This window comes from Nymphaea colorata, chromosome 6, assembly GCF_008831285.2.
Source record: "Nymphaea colorata isolate Beijing-Zhang1983 chromosome 6, ASM883128v2, whole genome shotgun sequence".
NCBI lineage: Eukaryota > Viridiplantae > Streptophyta > Magnoliopsida > Nymphaeales > Nymphaeaceae > Nymphaea > Nymphaea colorata.
The window spans coordinates 3,757,610-3,776,231 of NC_045143.1; the positions used below are offsets into that span (position 1 = coordinate 3,757,610).

At 41.1% G+C, this 18,622-nt stretch overlaps 3 protein-coding genes across 6 annotated transcripts; all 3 read left to right on the top strand.

The window, feature by feature from the left end:
• The first annotated feature begins 5,093 nt into the window (after window positions 1-5,093).
• Window positions 5,094-7,797, top strand: LOC116256381 (protein PARTING DANCERS homolog). 4 transcript variants are annotated; one of them, XM_031632739.2, is made up of 9 exons: window positions 5,094-5,336; window positions 5,926-6,047; window positions 6,126-6,214; window positions 6,285-6,380; window positions 6,464-6,558; window positions 6,638-6,678; window positions 6,752-6,835; window positions 7,154-7,329; window positions 7,418-7,797. In XM_031632739.2, the coding sequence occupies exons 1-8, from the start codon at window positions 5,273-5,275 to the stop codon at window positions 7,301-7,303; spliced, it is 741 nt and encodes a 246-aa protein (XP_031488599.1). In that variant the 5' UTR covers window positions 5,094-5,272; the 3' UTR covers window positions 7,304-7,329; window positions 7,418-7,797. The 4 variants fall into 4 exon arrangements, with proteins under 4 accessions (XP_031488599.1, XP_031488596.1, XP_031488597.1 ...); XM_031632736.2 differs by having other exon boundaries at window positions 5,926-6,214; XM_031632737.2 differs by having other exon boundaries at window positions 5,926-6,214; window positions 7,154-7,325.
• A 1,139-nt stretch (window positions 7,798-8,936) lies between these two features.
• On the top strand, window positions 8,937-10,591 carry LOC116256789 (molybdate transporter 2). The gene has a single exon (XM_031633275.2). It carries the CDS (start codon window positions 8,991-8,993, stop codon window positions 10,407-10,409), a length of 1,419 nt encoding a protein of 472 aa, XP_031489135.1. The 5' UTR covers window positions 8,937-8,990; the 3' UTR covers window positions 10,410-10,591.
• A 2,167-nt stretch (window positions 10,592-12,758) lies between these two features.
• On the top strand, window positions 12,759-16,069 carry LOC116255543 (uncharacterized). Its single transcript, XM_031631405.2, has 6 exons — window positions 12,759-13,078; window positions 13,167-13,282; window positions 13,385-13,503; window positions 13,618-13,780; window positions 13,874-14,425; window positions 14,519-16,069. The coding sequence occupies exons 1-6, from the start codon at window positions 12,902-12,904 to the stop codon at window positions 15,681-15,683; spliced, it is 2,292 nt and encodes a 763-aa protein (XP_031487265.1). The 5' UTR covers window positions 12,759-12,901; the 3' UTR covers window positions 15,684-16,069.
• Window positions 16,070-18,622: the final 2,553 nt, after the last annotated feature.

Sequence of the window (18,622 nt, forward strand, 5' to 3'; positions counted from 1 at the left end):
AACAGATACATTCTTCTATTCAACCCAAAACCTGGTTCAGGTAAATTAATAAGTTATTTGAGAGAAAGAATTATACATCTTAATTTAATCAAGCAACTCTTTTTAACCCATTTCATGGCTGACTTCAAATGAAGAAACAAACAAATCGCTAGATTTGAGGTTGTTGACAAACCGCAGGTTTCTAGGCTTTGTTCTACACAGTAAAAAAATCGTGTGATATTTTCTCCAAATTACGAGGAAGAACCATTCAAGGAACAAATTAATTAGTTGATGGGCGTTGCTCCTAATTCAGAAGCCAACCCTGACAGAGATCAAATTATTATAAGGAAAACACCAAGAGAAAGTTGAGACTGAAAATTGCAGAATGGTAAGAAGGTTGGCATTTCATCATCAAGTTCCTTGCTTCAGCATCATCATCATCACCAGGCGAAATGACACAGATACAGTAGACCTCCTTAGACAGAACCTAGCATACGTTGCATCATTAATGATGTTTGCCATATCACTGTATTATCATGCATGGTAGAATAACATCATGATGGTCGATCCTCACATGATCCATACTATCATTGCTAGTCAGAATGATGTTATGCTCCCCATTTTCTTAGTATTCTAAAAGGCAGAGTATCCTCCTCCCCCTGCTCATCATTGTGATAGAATTGCAATTTGCAAACACGAGAAGATAGAAGAATTAAAGAAGAAAAGGGAAAGAGGGAGGAAGAGAAAAAGAAATTAAAGTGGGAATCTTGCCTTGTGCTTCTGACTTTAATGCAGTGGGAAGGAAGGCAGGAAGATTCTGATGATCTTGCAGAATTCTAATGGCAACAAAGGAAGGAGAAGGAAGAGAGAAAAATAAAAAAAACTGCATCGAATTCGCTGTGCAATTATTGGATTTGATTGCTGGACTTAAAACTCTAAAGGGAAGTCTTAATTTGCAAGCTTCCAAGGCTCACCTTTTTCTCTTTGCCTAAGATTCTCTTGTTTTCGATGCGTCGGCAAGAGAGAGAGAGGGGGAAAGAAAAAGCGAAAGAGAGGAAGGGATTGTTACATCCTCCACCTCTATGGCGCCCAGCCACCACCACCGCCGCTACTGGCAGCGCCATGGCCACCACCGGGGCCCAGCCACCACCACCATCGCCGTCTAAAGAGAATCCGTCAGCGACAAGTTCCCACATATTCTGTTCTATGAATATCCTTTTTGTCTCCGGTTTACCAAAGAATATTCCTCTTTAAAGAGCACAGGCGTTCACATTGCACCACCAAGACTGCACTTTTCTTTCAAAAAGAAAAAATCTTTAGCTCAGCTTGAGAGAAAGTATTATTATGACCTTGTTTTCTTTAATGACAAGGAATCATCTGCGTTAGGTGCATGGATGGAACTTGTTGCCAAGATTGATTACAAATTTTATAATTTGAATCATGAAATCACAAAAATGTGTCGATATCGGCGCCAATATTTTCTGCAACATTAATCACATTTGCATGTGCATATATCCTGATTCTGCATAAGTGGTTGATCCTTCGGAACTTTGAGCAGACAAGATGGCCAAGAGTTTCACATGTTTGACTCCAACTTTCAAGAGTCATGTCAACCAATTAACTAATATGGAGGGAATCAATTATATGTCACAATATTAACCATAACGCAATGTCCTTGGACATGGTTGAGAATCTCTCCATGTCCAATATTCTTCCTTTGTTTTACACCTCTCTCTCTCTCTCTCTCTGCACTAGGTAGGTATATGCAACGTTTCCTACCTTTTTCTGACTTAAAAAACAGATGGGGTAAGGCAGATTCTCACTAGTTGCAGGAATTTGTTCTACCATCTTTGTTTCTTTGAGAAAACCAAATGACTAATACACGACTTACAGTTTTCCATCTTAATTTTGAGTTTAATTCATTCTCATCACACACACATACACACACAAACTCCCATTGCATATCTACAATTCTGGACCTGATCGATGAACCAGTTAGAGTGTGAAACAAAAGACATGACATACCATTTGGAGAATTGGTTGTTTACGTTTTGGTGGATCATTTGGAACTACAAAAACAATATTATTTATAGAAATGAGGTTGTCTCAGTTCAGCGCATGACATCCTCCATTTTGAATGATGTCTGGTTAATTTCCTGTAACCTATGGAAAAATGATTGTACATTCAACTTCTTACAAGAATTAAGAGCTGATTTTTAGATGCAATCTTTATTTGAGGTTCAAAGTTTTTGTTGGACTTATGTTAAGTTATCTCTCTCTCTCTCTCTCTCTTTCTTTTCTTTTATGCTTCAAGGAGCATAGCGTAGTTGGTCGAGCGAGAAGTACACAAGGCACATACATTGTAAACACACATGCATGGCAGCAGCAGAAACAAGGAAGAAGGAGCAGGAATATATATAACTTGCTTTGTCTTTCTAATGGACGAAAACCCCTTCATCTGCGAGAGTGCAATTCTGGGATATCCATGGACTCATCTTTATTTGTCTCCATAGTTCAACTGGAATCTCTATTATGCCTCTTTTACAATGTTAAAACAAAAAAAAAGGAGGAAAAGAAAGTAAAAAGGAAAAGCCAATATTTGGAGAATAATTGTCCAAAGGGTGTTCACCAACATATTTTAACAAAAGAATAATCAAAAGCATCAATCTAAAAGGAGATTCTAACTTGTCGTGGTTGTTTTCTAAAATACAACAGAAAGAAAAGAAAAAAAGGAAGTTCCTCTGCGTCCCCATGGAGCCATGGGTGGCCCAATTTTAAGGCACGGTAAAATTAATGACTGTAGGGACGAATATGTGACAATTACATTGTCTGGGCTCGTGTGGGCAGTTGCCTACGCAAGCCAATGCCTCTGCCCGTGCTGAAAAGTTGGACCAGACAGTCTCCTTTTTAATTTCCTTGGCAAACATTCTCCTGTGGACACTTTTTGCTATGCTTGAAAATGACTGAAGAAATTATCTCCCGTCCCTCTCTCCTACATAAGGTTGTGTTTGTTTCACTATAGATCTGATATAAGCTGTGATCCGAGATCCTTCATGGATTTAAAGTCACATCCTCCTCGCCTCCATTCCAATCATAAATCCATGGTTTTTAAACATTTCATGCTACTCACAAAAATAACTCATATTTTTGTGTAGCATCAGATTTAAGATCCAAGACTATCAAACACAACCTAAAAGAAAAGCTAGAAACAGATTTTTAATTTCCTTGAGACATCATTAGGGAGATTATTTCAACCAACATTTACATGGCATTGGAGGTATCTAGTCCAAAAAATACACCTGCTACTTGGTTGGGAACTTCATTTCTAAAAAATTATGCTTCTTGCTAATTTGGACCTAGGGGTGCAAACTAATTGGATATGGATACTCAAAATACATGAAAAGGATTATCTATAAGATATCTGCCCTGAATCCAATCCGTTTGCAACACTATTTGAATATGAAAACTGATAAATCGGACCTGGTATGCTCAGAACTTTGCTTACAGGTCAAAGATCTGCAAAAACTTCATTAGTTTTTTTTTTTTTAATATACGAATGTCTCTTATGGTTTAAAATTTAAAGTAAGAGTGCATTTTAGCTGGTCCTATTGTTTCATAGAGTTACCCTCTTGGATTTGGATCCAGATTCACTTTCAGGTTCCCAAGTCTGAGTTCAAATCCAATTGGGTCGGATCCGGGTGAATCCGAACCGGCTCGGAAGGGCTGGTGCTTTGTCTGACTGATGCAGCCTTTTGACCATGTGGGCTAAAAAGTAGGATAAGATGTGCTGGGACTCGGGGAAAAAAAAGTTCTAAAATCGACCAAAAACAAGATTCAGGGACAGCTGATGACCGGTCCATAAAGTCGTCGGGCAAACGTCACCTTTTTCCTGAAAAGAATATATCCGGGAATTTCCGGGAGACCGGAAAGTGCAGGCCCGGATTCTTTCTGGCAGAGAAAGACAAACCTGGGGAATTTCCCGGAAACCCATGAGTGAAGCTGGCGGTCGGTGCAGCTCCGGCCGTCGATCTGAAACACGAACGGCTGACAATGTGCGGGTTCTCTGGCGAAAAGTACGGTCCGGACTCGAGTCCGAACGGCTCTTTACCAGGTTTGATTTAACTGGATCTTCTTTTAAAGTCTGCCCACTCAACCATGTTTAACCTTTTATAAATCTGTCAGATTTTTTTTTGCTTTGGAGGAAGAGTGAGATCAAAGAAAGGAATTGGAGGGAGGGCAGCAGAAAATATATGTGTGGCGGTGGCTCCTTTAAGAGCTGCATTTGCGATGGTTATTAAAAGATTGTACCTGGATGTCTACCATTTTCCTGTATTATCTTAGTTTCTAGACTTGTACTTCTCACCACCAAGAACTATTTGAGTAAAAGAAAAAGGTGAGAATTATGTCCACCCACCTCTCTCTCTTCCCCTCTATATGTGTATAAAGTATTCCTCACATCTTAAAAGTAATAAAGTTCAGTCAAGTATCTCTGCAACTAATGCGCTTTATAGAAGCCTGAAGGGTGTACATGTTGTTAATTCGATTCTTATGGATACTATTCAGCGGTGGAGTCGGAAGTTTTCGATCAAAGGTTACTCGTTCAAAAAAATATGTGACATAACAAATAAATAAACTGATCGTTGGAAATTGCCAATTTAAAAATGTGGAACTGTGTGGGCAACTGTCCACACATGCCCATATGCAGCTCAGCCACTGATACTATTATAATGTGAGAGTGTCACACTTAACTGATAGGACATTGTCTTCCATCATATGCGCCAATGCAGATTTAAACCCTAAAAGCAAGAGAAAAAGGAAGGGCTCCTTGTTTGGATGGCTTTTCATTCAAATCCTCAAATATGTTTTGTAAAAATTAATTATAGAAATGTGATCTCCATGTATAGGAGCGAAGCTATGTTTTGAAAATTTTGAAATACTGAAAAAAAAATTGAACAAAACAGTTTCGTGGAACATCCCTGATCATGACTTAATGTAAATCTAAGTTTAGTTATGATTTTGGGGCTTAATTGGTTTCCCCTAAATAAATATTGAATATAAATATTAAATTTAATGTCTCATTGGAATGTATAAATGTCAGTGGGGAGGAGGGAAATCAAACTTTTGCCGCCACCCTGACCTCAACGGACGGGAAGAAGAGAAGGGCCTTCAACGCCTTCTCCTGGCTACGATTTCTATGCGTCTCCTCTATGTTTTTCTTCCAAAAGAAGTGCGTAACAGATTGTGTTCTTTCTTCACGAAATCACGAACTTGTTAGCGGCGATCTCACCCTACAATGGCCGGCTGCCGGCAGAACTACAGAGTTCAGAAGAGCGATTCTTCTACTTCAGGAAATTTAGGTTTGACTTTGCTTTATCCCGAAACATTTGTGCTTTGTTTCCCGCACGCTTCAATTTGGGATAAATTCTATTCTAGCCGTCCCTAGCATCAAAACATTTTGATCGAGTATGGCGATTGTCCGTTTTTCGTTTTTTTTTTTTTTTTTTCTTTTCCCATTCTGCTCTTTATTCGTGTCCTTTTAGGTATAGCGTGATCGTCGATTTGATGCAAATCGTGAAATCCTTCTCCGATTAAGTTTCTTGATATATTGTTCTATCGGCTTAGCATTAAGTTTTTCTTTGTACGATTTTTCAGTTTTCCCGTTCCTCTCGTGAATTTGGAGAACGGAATCACGTTGACTAATAGCATGGAAGGAGCTGCAATGTTATCTACAGTTTTGAGGAAATCAGCATACTTCTTTAGCTACTCTTGCTTTTGCAGTCTCTGCTACTTCGCAGAACCTAAGTTCGTAAAAACAAAATTTTCGGAAGTACAAATTTGAAAAAATTGCAACATGGCTGTGCATACCACTGCATTAATCTGCAGGATCCACGTATTTAAACTTGTTAATCCTTAACGAATAATGATGGAAAGTTCTTTTGAATACAGGTATCGGTGTCTGCATGATCAACAATTCATGGAGAGATGAGCAGCGTCCAGACTTTATACAATTTGTTTCTTCCTTTCTGAGAGCGAATGCTTATCGGCTCAATTTCCTGCCAATTGCTCCCGTAATTTTCCCTCAAGATATATTTTACTTTCATGCCACACTAGTTCCATGTATTAAGTTCCCTGAGCATGAGGTACAGGACTTTATTTTCAACAATGGTGGACTGTCCGTCGCATTCATCTTTATTACAAATTGGAACCCTCAGAATATCCCAGCAATATTTGGCAGGTATACTATTTGAGCACGTGAGATCAGATTTCATAGTTCATTAGCTTATTGACGTTGTTATTGCCTGCAGAATTACAAAGTTGAAAAACCAGTTTGGCCACTTCTATGCTGTTGCGACTATTTGTTCTGCAGAGCAGAACGAGTCATTCATTAATTCATATTTCAAGTCAGTGTGCAAGCTAACACTGATCTCTTCTCTTATTCTTTGATGGATATAAGAAATGTCTTATATTACTTATTATGATGCAGATATGGCATAGAGATTGGCAAACCCACATTTATCATAGTAGACAATCCAGAAATGGGATTTGAAAAGATTGTGAAGATTGCATATGTAAAAGGAGGTGAAAAGCCATTCTTTACATTTTACAAGATGCATTTATTCCCTACACCGTAGTTAACTATGTCCTATTTCCTCCACAGAATGTAAGAGAAAAGATGTAATCTCCAAGTTGAAGACTGAGGTTAGTCATTGTTGAATTCTCAAATTTAGCAAATTAAGTTGCTGACGAACAATGGTTCTCTGTTTCTTTAAAGCGTGAGCTTTCAGTGCAGGTTATGGAAGCTTATGTCAATGTAATCACTGCCATACCTGGACTTGACAACCATGATGCCAGTGCGGTAATTTAGCTTGTTCTTTCGAAACAATATTGAGACCAGCACCAACTTTACGATGTCATTCTTGTTTTATTCTATGTGTGGGCGAGTGAAGCAGGAAGAAGGCATCTCCCAAGAAATTAGAGCGATTAATGTTCTGCTTCACTGTGCAGGAATTTGGGTGGCTTTATGAGTCGAATTTTGTTTTTTTTTTTTTCCACTGCGCGTGTCCGTTTTTGTTTGCATGTGCAAGATTTTGCCTTCATTTCCAGATGTTGACATGTCGTGCTTGTTTATTTTCATCTATTTATCCTTTACATGTTCCTTATTTTCGTTGTTCAGCTTATTGGTTCCATTGGTTCCATCGAAGCATTGTCTAAAGCATCCAAGGAGTTCATAATGGAGAACACTGATCTTTCAGCTGAGAAAGCAGAACTAATTGAGAAATTCTTTAAAGATCCCAAGTATTATCTGTCTCCAAAATTTAACTAGTGCTATGCTGTTTCCACAAGATGTGGGTAAAGTAAAATACTTTCTGACAAAAAATGGGGTTCCTCAGATTTGTAAATTCATTCGATTTAATTCTATGGTTACTCCTCCTTTCAGGATATCCAATTGTTTCAAGAGACCTTCATGAAAATGGATAAGCAGACATTAAGCCATCTCTTGGTTGTTGCACAGCTATTTTTATGTGCTTCCAACTAACCTTGTCAACTCTCAACATGTACCTGCCCCTTTCAGAGCAGCCCCAGGTGGAGATGCTGCTGCAAAACATACATGATCTGGTGAACCGTTACATTCAAGATTTCTTTGTGGATGCCATCAAATAATTCAGGACCTTCAGACTTGGTAAGACTGCTGACGCTGAACTCCGGAATGGGGAAACTATGTCCTTCAGTTCTTAAGCGAAGTTGCAGCAATCAAAGTTGCTGATTTGACGTACTCGGGAAATGATGATCTTTTACTGCTACGTGCCTGCATATTTGGTCAATATGGTTATGATTGACTCTACTGGTATATATATATATATATATATATATATATATATATATATATATATATATCAAAAGTCTTATTAAAGAAAACAAGTCACAAGAAAAAATGCTGGCCGCCAGAAAATCTCATTGGAAAATTGCTGGGCATAAAAAAATCCTACTGAATAGGTGGAGTTTCAGGGATCTTCATTTCCATTATATATAATGGTTTAAATGAAAACGTAATTTGTAGATAAAAATGGCTGGATCAACTTCGACCGAGTCTTTAAAAAGATGGATAGGGCCATAGGTTTGTTGACTGTACCCGGGTTTGTCTGTGTTCGGGCCATGTTCAAGGGTCTGCTCGTAGCCTTAACCGTATCTTACACATGACGACACAGGTTCCCTGTTGACATAGCCACATAAAGGTACCCGTGGCCGTCTGATAGATGATTCAACCAATTAGGCCTGGACGTGAAGTGCTTTTGGTTTGTAGTTGTTAAAAGTAGATGTGTGAATACTGCGCTTTTTCAACTACAGAGGACGTTGTGTGAAATTGAAAACAAAAATGTTTTTGGAAATTATTGTCAGCAAGTAAACAGCTTTCTTGGAACCTGTTTTCCATTCAGGAAACTCGGAAAAGTGAAGCCCATTTTTGGGAGTAACTGCAAAATATTGCCCAGATGGAATTTTCTCATTAACCATGCAGGAAAGGATTTGAAAATAAGTCTTCCGGCGCCTGCAGATTCTCAAATTTCTCTGCAGGCGACACAACTACTGCTTCTGGCCCAGATGTTCCAAATAATTTTTTTTAGCAACAATTACGAAGGCTGTACAGTTCAGAAAGTCGATTCCGCTTTAGTTCTGCACCTGAAGTTCCATGCTCTGAAATTTAAGCATATGTATGGAGATAAAACTGGTACATCTCCATGAGGCCGTATCTAGAAGGAAGATAAGATCCAGACACTGAGCAAGAAGTATCAGTTCCAAAAAAATTAATAATAAAAAAAAAATGGATCTGAGATTTTATGCTGTTACGTCCGCATGTTTTAGCCAATCATTCAGTGTTACCGACTTCCTGGAGACCGATACCAAATCCAAACTAAACCGTCCCATTGCCAAAAAAGCATACGAGATAAGACTCCTGAAATAGCCAATCATTATTCATAAAGACTCCGGGGGAGAGAGAGAGAGAGAGAGAGGCCATGGAGGCGGAGGAGGAGCAGAGAACCCCACTTCTCCCTCAGCACTCACACCGATGCCTCTCCCACTGCACCGGCAGCTTCCGCTTGAAAACCAGCCTCTCGTCGGAGCTAAGCGGTGCCGTCGGCGACCTCGGCACCTTCATCCCCATAGTGCTGGCCCTGACACTGGTGAACCACCTGGACCTCGGCACCACCCTCATCTTCACCGGCCTCTACAACATCGCCACCGGCTACCTCTTCGGCGTTCCCATGCCCGTCCAGCCAATGAAGTCCATCGCAGCCGTGGCCATCGCCGAAGGCCCGAACCCTCTCACCGTCGCCCAAATTGCCGCCGCCGGCATATCCACCGCGGCCGTCCTCCTCCTCCTAGGGGTCACCGGCCTCATGGCCGTTTTCTACCGTCTTATCCCGCTGCCGGTGGTCCGAGGGATTCAGCTCGCGCAGGGCCTCTCTTTCGCCTTCTCGGCCGTGAAGTATATTCGCTTCTCCCAGAACGTCTCCACCGGAAAATCTGAGTCTCCGCGGCCGTTCCTCGGATTAGATGGCCTCCTTCTGGCTCTGTTTTCCCTGTGCTTCATCATCCTGGTCACCGGCTCCGGCTCCGGCTCCGGCTCAGGCTGTTGCAATGGACCCAGCACCTCCAGCAACAGAACCAACAATTCGGAATCAGGACACGAGGACCGGAAAACCCGGCCGCGGATTCCGGCAGCGTTGATCATCTTTTTTATTGGGATTGCTCTGTGCTTCATCAGGAACCCTGCGATCGTGAAGAACCTCAAGTTTGGTCCTTCCAGAATTTCTCTCTTGGCGATCTCAATGGAGGACTGGAAGGTTGGATTCTTGAGGGCTGCCATACCTCAGATCCCCCTTTCCATCCTCAACTCAGTCATCGCAGTCTGCAAGCTCTCCACCGATCTCTTCCCGGAGAGCGGCGCCCACGTGTCGGCGACGACGGTGTCGGTGAGCGTGGGCGCCATGAATCTCATAGGCTGCTGGTTTGGGGCGATGCCGGTCTGCCATGGCGCAGGCGGGCTGGCCGGGCAGTACAGGTTTGGTGCCCGGAGTGGGTTCGCGGTGCTCGCTCTCGGCTTGGTGAAGCTGGTGCTGGGCCTTGTTCTGGGGAACTCGTTCAAAGAGATCATTGGGGAGTTCCCGACAGGGGTTTTGGGGGTTCTGCTACTGTTTTCTGGCATCGAATTGGCAATGGCTTCCAGAGACATGAACACCAAGGAGGAGTCTTTTGTGATGTTGGTCTGTGCCGCGGTTTCGTTGACTGGCTCCAGCGCGGCGCTTGGGTTCGGCTGTGGGCTCCTGCTGTTTGGTTTGTTGAGGGCTAGGGAGGTCGACTGGGTTGGGCCGGTGAGAAGGAGAGGTTGGTTTGGGAAATCTTTAGGAGAGGATTCTGCTCAAGCTGAATAAATTGGTAGTCGCTTGATCAGTTGAAGAGCGACCTTGGAATCTGGATCTGCCATCCGTTTATGACAATATGAATGTATGTTGCAGCTTAAGTTTATGTCAATCTGGATCTGCCATGAATTTATTTCAACATAAATGCATGTTGTAGCTTCTGTTTATGTCAATACGAATATATGTTTAGGTGATGTAATTGCTTTTTTGTCAAGCACAAATTTGATTGGTGTAATCATGAAAGTGAAAGGGCTTGCTACCCACACAAGTCCCCATGCAGCTTAGAAACCTGGAGCGCTCCAACAAAATGAAGGGGACCTTTGGAACATCTTCTAGATAGTAGGATAACCTCTTGCTCACCTGAAAATCGTGAAAATGGTACCATAGATTTTAGCTTATTTAGTACTATTCAGTCCGTAAGGGTATTCTTAATAATTTGCTAATTGCTGAAAAGCTTGTTAGAACTTTTGGCAATTCTAGTGAAAAGTTGTAGCATCTCACGTGATCTTGCCTTTATTTTCTGCGGATACTGTAGATATATATAGCATATGGCTGTACACATAGTAGTATTTTGATTTTCATTAGAAATTGAATCTCAAGTTCCTGGATCATACAAAACTGAAACCATCCTCTAGTTCTTTGAGAAATAGCTGGAAGGTTAACGTTCAGGAAATCTTAAAAACAATACTGTCGTTTACTTCGTGCTGGCAATTATCGAATTTAAGCCAAAAACGATGGAGAAGATGACTAAAACATTATTGGAGTCCATAAAGAAGTCAATGCCAATGGCGTGATGAGGCTTCCCTTCATCCTCATTGTCTCCAGGATTCACCAGAATTATTCCCTTTTCTTTGGCCCCCGTCAGCGCAAACATCATCCTTTTTGTCCCGTTTTTGGCATCACGCCATCATGGTCGTCATCGTCATCCTTCTCTCCCGGCCGAGAATCCCTTTCCGGCACGTCTTCAAGTGTCAGATTTTTTCACACCGATCCCAACTTCCCGAAATCTTGAATTTTACATGTTCATCTGTGGGGCTTTCTTGTCATGAACCATGGAATGTTTAGTCTTTGTTGATTCTAAATAGTTATAGTCAATTCTTTGTTAGCGTTTATAAATCCGAGCTAGGAGATCGCTGCTACCAATTATGGAAACAAGTGCAAATAGCTCCAATTCATATCCTGATCTTCTGACTTTGCTCATTCCGGGCTTTTTATAAGCGCACACACAGTACACACAGTTTGGAAATGCCATTTGTAAACTCATACACGATCACCACATTAGGGATGGGAATGGATCAGAGAATCCCAGCATGTAATCTGCATCCAATTCAGTTTGATTAAAGAACATAGGAACGATCTGGACCCAGTGGTAGAAGGCCTTCTTTTCTTTGCCAACTTCCTACGAAAAATGAACTCTGCTAGAGAACTTCGTCGCCTAAAATAACAACAACAAAAAAATTATATCCGCATTTTCCCTAGATCTTCCGGCATGTTGAACACCATCTTGATCATCGAAAGCTTTACGGCAAAGAAAATAAAAAACGCTTCGAAAGTCGTTTAAAACAAATTGTGTATAAAGTTTTCTTTTGGAAGCCAACAAAGCATGGCCGCTTTTTTTTTTTTTTTAAAGTAGATTTTAGAGTCCAAAATCTAAGCCCCAAGAGATGTAGTATACCTTGTTTTCGACATTAAATAGTGTTAATTGATAGGTGCACCACAAGTTCACCATGGTCTTAAAGTTGCCCTATACCTTGAGGTCTTTAATGGCTTCTGTCACAAATTTCTAAAATATAGATTTTGGAGTCCGAAATCTAAGGTCCAAAGAGTGTAGTGTAAGTGGTCGGGCTGGCGGGCCGGTGATGGCATGTTTGTCCGTTTGATTATTATGGATGCTATTTCTTTAGATTATAGACGGTAGCAATGTGTTGCTTTAGTTGGCAGGTGCATTATGGGTCCACCCAAGTCCTGAAGCAATCTTAAACCACAAGGGTGAAGGTAAAATGTGAGAACTTGGACCATTTTTCGAACAGATTCTACTCATCCAAAAAAATTCAAAATCTATAACCCATTAGATTTAGTACTGCTGAGATCCAACCAAAATTGGAACCGTTTAAATTTGAAGGACAATGGCTTGATTGGAATCACAAGTCTCCACAACGGTAGCCGAGGTGGGTCCATTTCATTAAGTGGATCCAATCGAATCTATGACAAATGCCATTGTATTTGTTTCTTTCACACCTTCCGCCTCCTTTTTCTTATCCCCACCTTCCTCACAAGCTTGCACCAGATGCATGACCGTTGGGGCGCTCCGACCTCGCCCCCTGCATGACGTGGCTCCCTGTCCGAGCTTTTAAATACATGAAAACCAAGTACCATTTCAAAAAACGAAAAACCAAACTCGACCGTTGCTTAGGCGAACACCAACTCACTCACACACAGGGACTCTTGTTCATCATCACCACCTGTCTCTCTCTCTCGCTGCTGCGGAGTAGTATCTGCAAGAGATGGAAGACATGGTGGCATCCTCTTTACCCCAATTTGCAGAGGAAGAAATGGTGGTGGACCAAACGCTGGGCTTCCCAATAGCGTATGCCAAGCTCTGCAGAGACCCCGATCTCGGGAACCCCTACACGAGAGGGCCGCCGTTCACCTTCACCCCGTACATCTTAGAGCCAAGGGAGGTAAGATTGTATCCTTCTTTATCTGTTTTCAGGAGATCACGCTGCAGGATCACATGAACTTTGGTTTTTTGGGTGAATGAATTTCTAGGCTCTGAGGGTTAAAGAAATGAATATGATGTTCCCCATAGTCGACCCAGACAGCAAACCCATCATAAACCCCAAGAAATACACCGAGCTGCTGTGGAAAAGGCTTAATCATCTTGGGTAAGTTTTGAAATCTTGGCCGTCGTGTAGTGGAAAGGTTCTATTCTGGGGTTATGGTTTATGATTTATGCTGTGCTTATTTCATTACCCTCTTTCTTTTAGCAATGCTGGGTTTGATCCTGACAAGTTTCGAGTCGATCATTATGGAAACGTTCTATATTTTCATGCGGATCCTGCTTCTCCTTTGGCTTGGGATATTGATCATTGGTTTCCTTACGCAAGTAACAGTTCCTCTACTTTCTTTTTGTTTTTTTGGCATTTGGGTGTAGTGACATGGGTAGTCTTGTTTCTGCCTTTCCTAATCTTTTAGGATGATGTTGTATGAAAATATTTAGGAGGTGGGAAAACGGTTCCTAGCAATCTTAGGATAGTACAAAAGAAAGCATGCAGAAAGAAGCGAGACGCCCTCGAGTTTCTGCTTCCATGGTGGGACCTTCAACTGGGAATCTCTGTCAACCAATTCCTTATGATGTTCACATCCAGAAACAGTGATTTCAGGTTCAGTCTTTTATTTTCCTTTTTAGGACTTTTTGTGTTCCTTCTCAAGAATGATGCTGATTATTGTTACTGAGAGCTAGTAATTTTGGACAGGCAAAGAGCATTTTCACTTCTTTTCTCTGAAAGTGACAGCGGGGATCTCAATGATTCACAAGTTTGCATCTCGCATGCTTTTCCCCTGCCGTTCGAGGAGAAGAAGCGACGAGTTGGTCTTGCTCCAGCTGCTATTGTGCAATCTAATAGAGATTTAGATGCACAAATCTTGAAAACCTTGGATTTTAACCGGCCTCAGAAGAAAATATCGTGGGAGGAAGACGAAGTAACAACGAGCGCCGTTCAAAAGCATCGCCTCCACGGGCAGAAAGAAAATGACGCTGATTTAAAGAACAACCAGATAGTTGCATCATCCAAAGAATTGACAAAACTCAGAGAAGGAATAGAAAATAAAAAAACAGAGATTAGCAAACTGGATGAGGAACTAACAGAATTGAAGAGGAAGAATGATGAGGAAAGGATAGCCTTGCAGGAACTGGAGACCGTTCTCATAAAGCGCAAGAGGAGAGTCGAAAAATGCAGGCAAGTCTCAGAGGCACAGTCATCATATAGAGGTTTGCTAGAGAAGATGATCCGTGACGCAATGCATCAGTAAGACATGAAAACAAAACACTGCTCAAGTTGAATATATTTGCTCCACTCTGTTTTTTCTTTTTCTAAATCAATCTTCTTCTGCCGTGGCAGGAACGTTGTCTACAAGGAGCAGGTTAGGCTGAACCAAGCGGCAACAGCATCACTTATGGCAAGATTGGAAGCACAAAAAGCAATCTGCGATTCTTCTGAAAGGGAACTGCAGAAGAGGTTTAAGCAACGACAGGAAATTGAGAGACTGATAATACCAGAGTGGGAGAAGGTGCGCAAGAGATCAAGAATGGAGGTAAACCAAGTTGAGGAAAGGCTCAATAAGACATGTGAATCATCCATAACAGTACCAAGATCAACACCGGAATCACAAAAGGAACTGCGGTTGCTTCTGGAAGAAGACCGAAACGCATCAGAAGAAGACATGCCTGTAAAAGAAAGAGATGAAGTGGCCTTGCAAAAGCAGAAAGGAACGGTGACTAATGAAATTTATGATCTTGAAGAATGTAAGCGCCGACTAGATGATAAGTTCAAGAGTCTAGTAATTGAGGAAGGGAAGCTTGGTCAAGCCTGCACGAGAAACAAAACTTCAGCTGTAATTCCGAGAGGCGAAGAGGAAGGTGACCAAGAATACAGAAAGAAGATTGGGAAGGTTAATTTGGACAACTGGCTCCGCATGTTGCTGGACGACACGGAGGGAGGTTCTCCAGAAGGCTCGCCTTCCGGGTTCCGGCAGCAAGGAGAGAAGAAAAATAGAACTGAAGAACTGGTTAGGAAGTTGAACAACGCTAACCAGGAGATCAAGATCCTGAAATTGCAAGCAAAAGACGTGGAAGTAAAGCAAAATCCTGCTGATGTGCTGGAGGAAGTTAGCAGTCTAGCTGCTAATGTTGCAGAAAGTTCAAAACATGTTGGGGAAGACAACGCATGCCGACTCATGAAAGGAAGCAGAATTAATGGCGAAAAGAATATAACTACAAGATTCGTGCACAAGCCGATTGAGAAGCGGAGACACAGCAAAAGCTTTGATGCAGATGAAAGAAGTGATGAAGGGCACGTCAACGGTAGAGGTTACGGTTCAACTCCTGCATCTCCATGTGCAACGAAGAAAGAAGAAGCAGCTGAACGAGTTGGGCAGAAGCCAGTGGCGAATGCTGATGATAATGGCTGCGAGAGTATTTATGAGGAGAATCAGGTAATGAACAACTTCATCAAGGTATCCATCAAAACATGCTCCCAAGCATTGAAGAAGGCAATGAAGAAGTAATGTGCTTACATATCCGCATTCTTATCCTTATTATGTGTACAGATTTCTCTTTGTTCAAATAGCAATGAACCTATTGCTATGAAGCTTCTGCTTGTTCAGTAGGGAGGTTGTATCCTGTTTCCATTTGTTTGTACTAAGATTGTTTGCTTAATGATTTGTCAAAGAAAACGGATTGAGCCATAAAGTGTAAAGAAAAAAGCAGAGAGGAGAGGGTTTATGTGGTTCGGTTCAGCTGAAATCTGCATCCATGGCAAAGGCACACACACACATGATGATATTTCATTAGATCCGGAGGTATGTATACATCATCGTGTGGTTTCATCATTTTTTTGTACTTTTATGATGGCTTGTATATGCCAAAATATTAGGTTTTCTATTTGTTATCAGATATTGGCATAGCTGGATAATTTGCAATCACATTTTCCTTTGTTGCAACGATAATATCCAGCATTTACCAACAAATTTTCTTTGAATCAACATAAGAAATCTTCTCATACCTTTTAGCCACCAAAATCGATATCAACAGATTTCGTTTCAACGTGCATTCTATTGAAGTGATATATTGTCCAAAGGAACATTTTTTAGGCATAACTAAGAGACAGTTTTGTGATGGCTTAATGCCTGAATTTGTCGCTGTTAACTGGCTTGCATAAGCAACTGGGATACACTTGCATATCGGAGTCTTTTCTCTAGAACTGAACTCAATCCCAAACCCTCGTCAGAGAAGAGGCAGAACTTGTTCCCTCCAGCCAAGGAAGAGGAATGTCCATAGAAACCAAGCATGACTACACATCGGACATCCTTGACCTCCACCGACCTACTTCGGCCTTGGCTTGTTTCTAGTTCTTTTAAGCAATTTAGACATTAAACAAATAATTCAAGGTTATCATGCTCAACTTTGCACACTCTTTGTTAGTAAACCCTCTTTCAGAGATATCAGAAGTCAGATAATTCCGAACAGCTCCATTGTGATTCCATGACGGAGACAAAATGGGGAAGGATAAACTGCTGGACTGAGCAGCAGTTGCAACAGATCTATAATTAGCATTCAGATTTACTTACACTTATCTTATTTGAATCACAGCAAAGCAAATGAAACTGTACTGCATTTACTTAGAATGCTGCGAATTGCTAAAATCTTTTCCACTTTTATGTTGCCATGATCTTGAAAATCTTTGGCTTTTGTTTGGACAACTTGATTTGAAGTTAAATTCATAGGATGCATCGGAAGTTAAATTCATAGGAAAACCAACCGGCGAATTTACCTGTGCATCTTGAATGGCTTGAGAAAATGTGCAAGCATCGAGAGATTGAAGTCCAAATGAGGCATATTCTGACAGATTGCAAGTGAGCATGCCATATGGGAATATTTCTTGCTCACACGTTTGCATAGACTGCCACTTCTGCAAAGAGACGAGAAGCCCATTTAAAGAAGGAATATTTTCCCATTTAATGTGATCGTTGTTTGTTGCTTCCTTTTCTTCTAAACAATTGTCCTTGTCCTCAACACATCGACATCAATTCCCCTACTCTTTCGCTGGCCCATGCACTTTCTCGTGCTTCCACTTTTCTTCAAACGGGGATAAAGCAAAAGCTTCCAACAGCTTACTGCAGCAACCCAAGTAAATAGATGTAACTTCTGCTTCGGTTTTTTTGAGACGGGATCTTATACTCGAACCTAATACTGTGCACTTTTATCCTCATAAGAATACTGTGTAGCGAGTGGGCTCTGACCCACTTGCCTATTTCAGTGTTTTCAGTTGAAGGGGAACTACAAGACTCAGTTGGACTACTAAATCTCACCTCCCTTCTTCGATATGAAGTTTTTTTTTTTCCATTAAATACATATGTCAAACGCTTCAAGAGCAGCCATAGCGATTATGCTCCTAAATCTGGACTCCTTGAAATTTCTTTTCGCTTTCTTTTCTTTGTTTCTTAATCGCTTTCTCTACTAGGGTAAAAAATTTGATTTCAAGCTGAAAGAGGTCAAAAGTTTAATATCATGGCATCTCTTTCTGCAAACACTGATTTGATCAGTTGCTTAATCATGGCCTGCTAGATCTAAAGAAAAAAGTAACGGAAATTTTTTTTTAAAAAGAAAGATTGTTCCAAGTTTTAAGAAACTTAATATATTTATGACGTCACATTGTGCTTGCCCACACGAGAGAGAGTGAGAGAGAGAGACCTATAAGGTTTATAGATATATAGGTAAAATTCATATGTATAGCTATTCAAAGACGGTAAAAACTTTTTTTCTCAACGCAGAGATGAAAAATACATCTTATTTGATTTGTAGGTGAAGAGCCATTTTCAGGTACAGCAGTAAAATTCGTTGAATACAATGACATCCGTGTCTGTTTCCTGGTTAACGCCTATTCACGCCCAGCTCATAATGTGCAAGCTACTTCTTGGTAACTCATGCAAGTTACAGACATGTCCTGAATTCACTTTATTTGTCCACACGCGCATTGCAAATCAATTGTCATTGGCGACACTTCTCTGCCCATTACGTTGAATCATGCGACTCCTTTAATATTGCAGGTTTTCCGCTATTCATAATAAAATTTTCTGGCTTTCTTTCGAAGCGTCTCCACATGCACGGTGGAGAAAGAACAAACGGCTCAGGAAGTGAGAAAGTTTGAGGAGAAGATCGTATAAACCTCATGTGCCGGGCCACTCACAAGCCACCACGTCATTGTGTCCAGCACATTTTTTGTTCTCATAAGGGGTGTTTTTATCCTTTTTTAATGCTTCACACAACCTGCTTCGACGTAAATGGAGCAGTGTAGCACTGGGGATCTGGCAGTCAAGAGATCATCGACTCATATTGCACATGCGGAGGATTAGAGTCAATCCTCGTAGTTGAGCTAGTGTAGTACTTTGTTTTTATAGTTTATTCATCAAGTGAAGATTATGAGAAATCTTTAAAGATATATAAA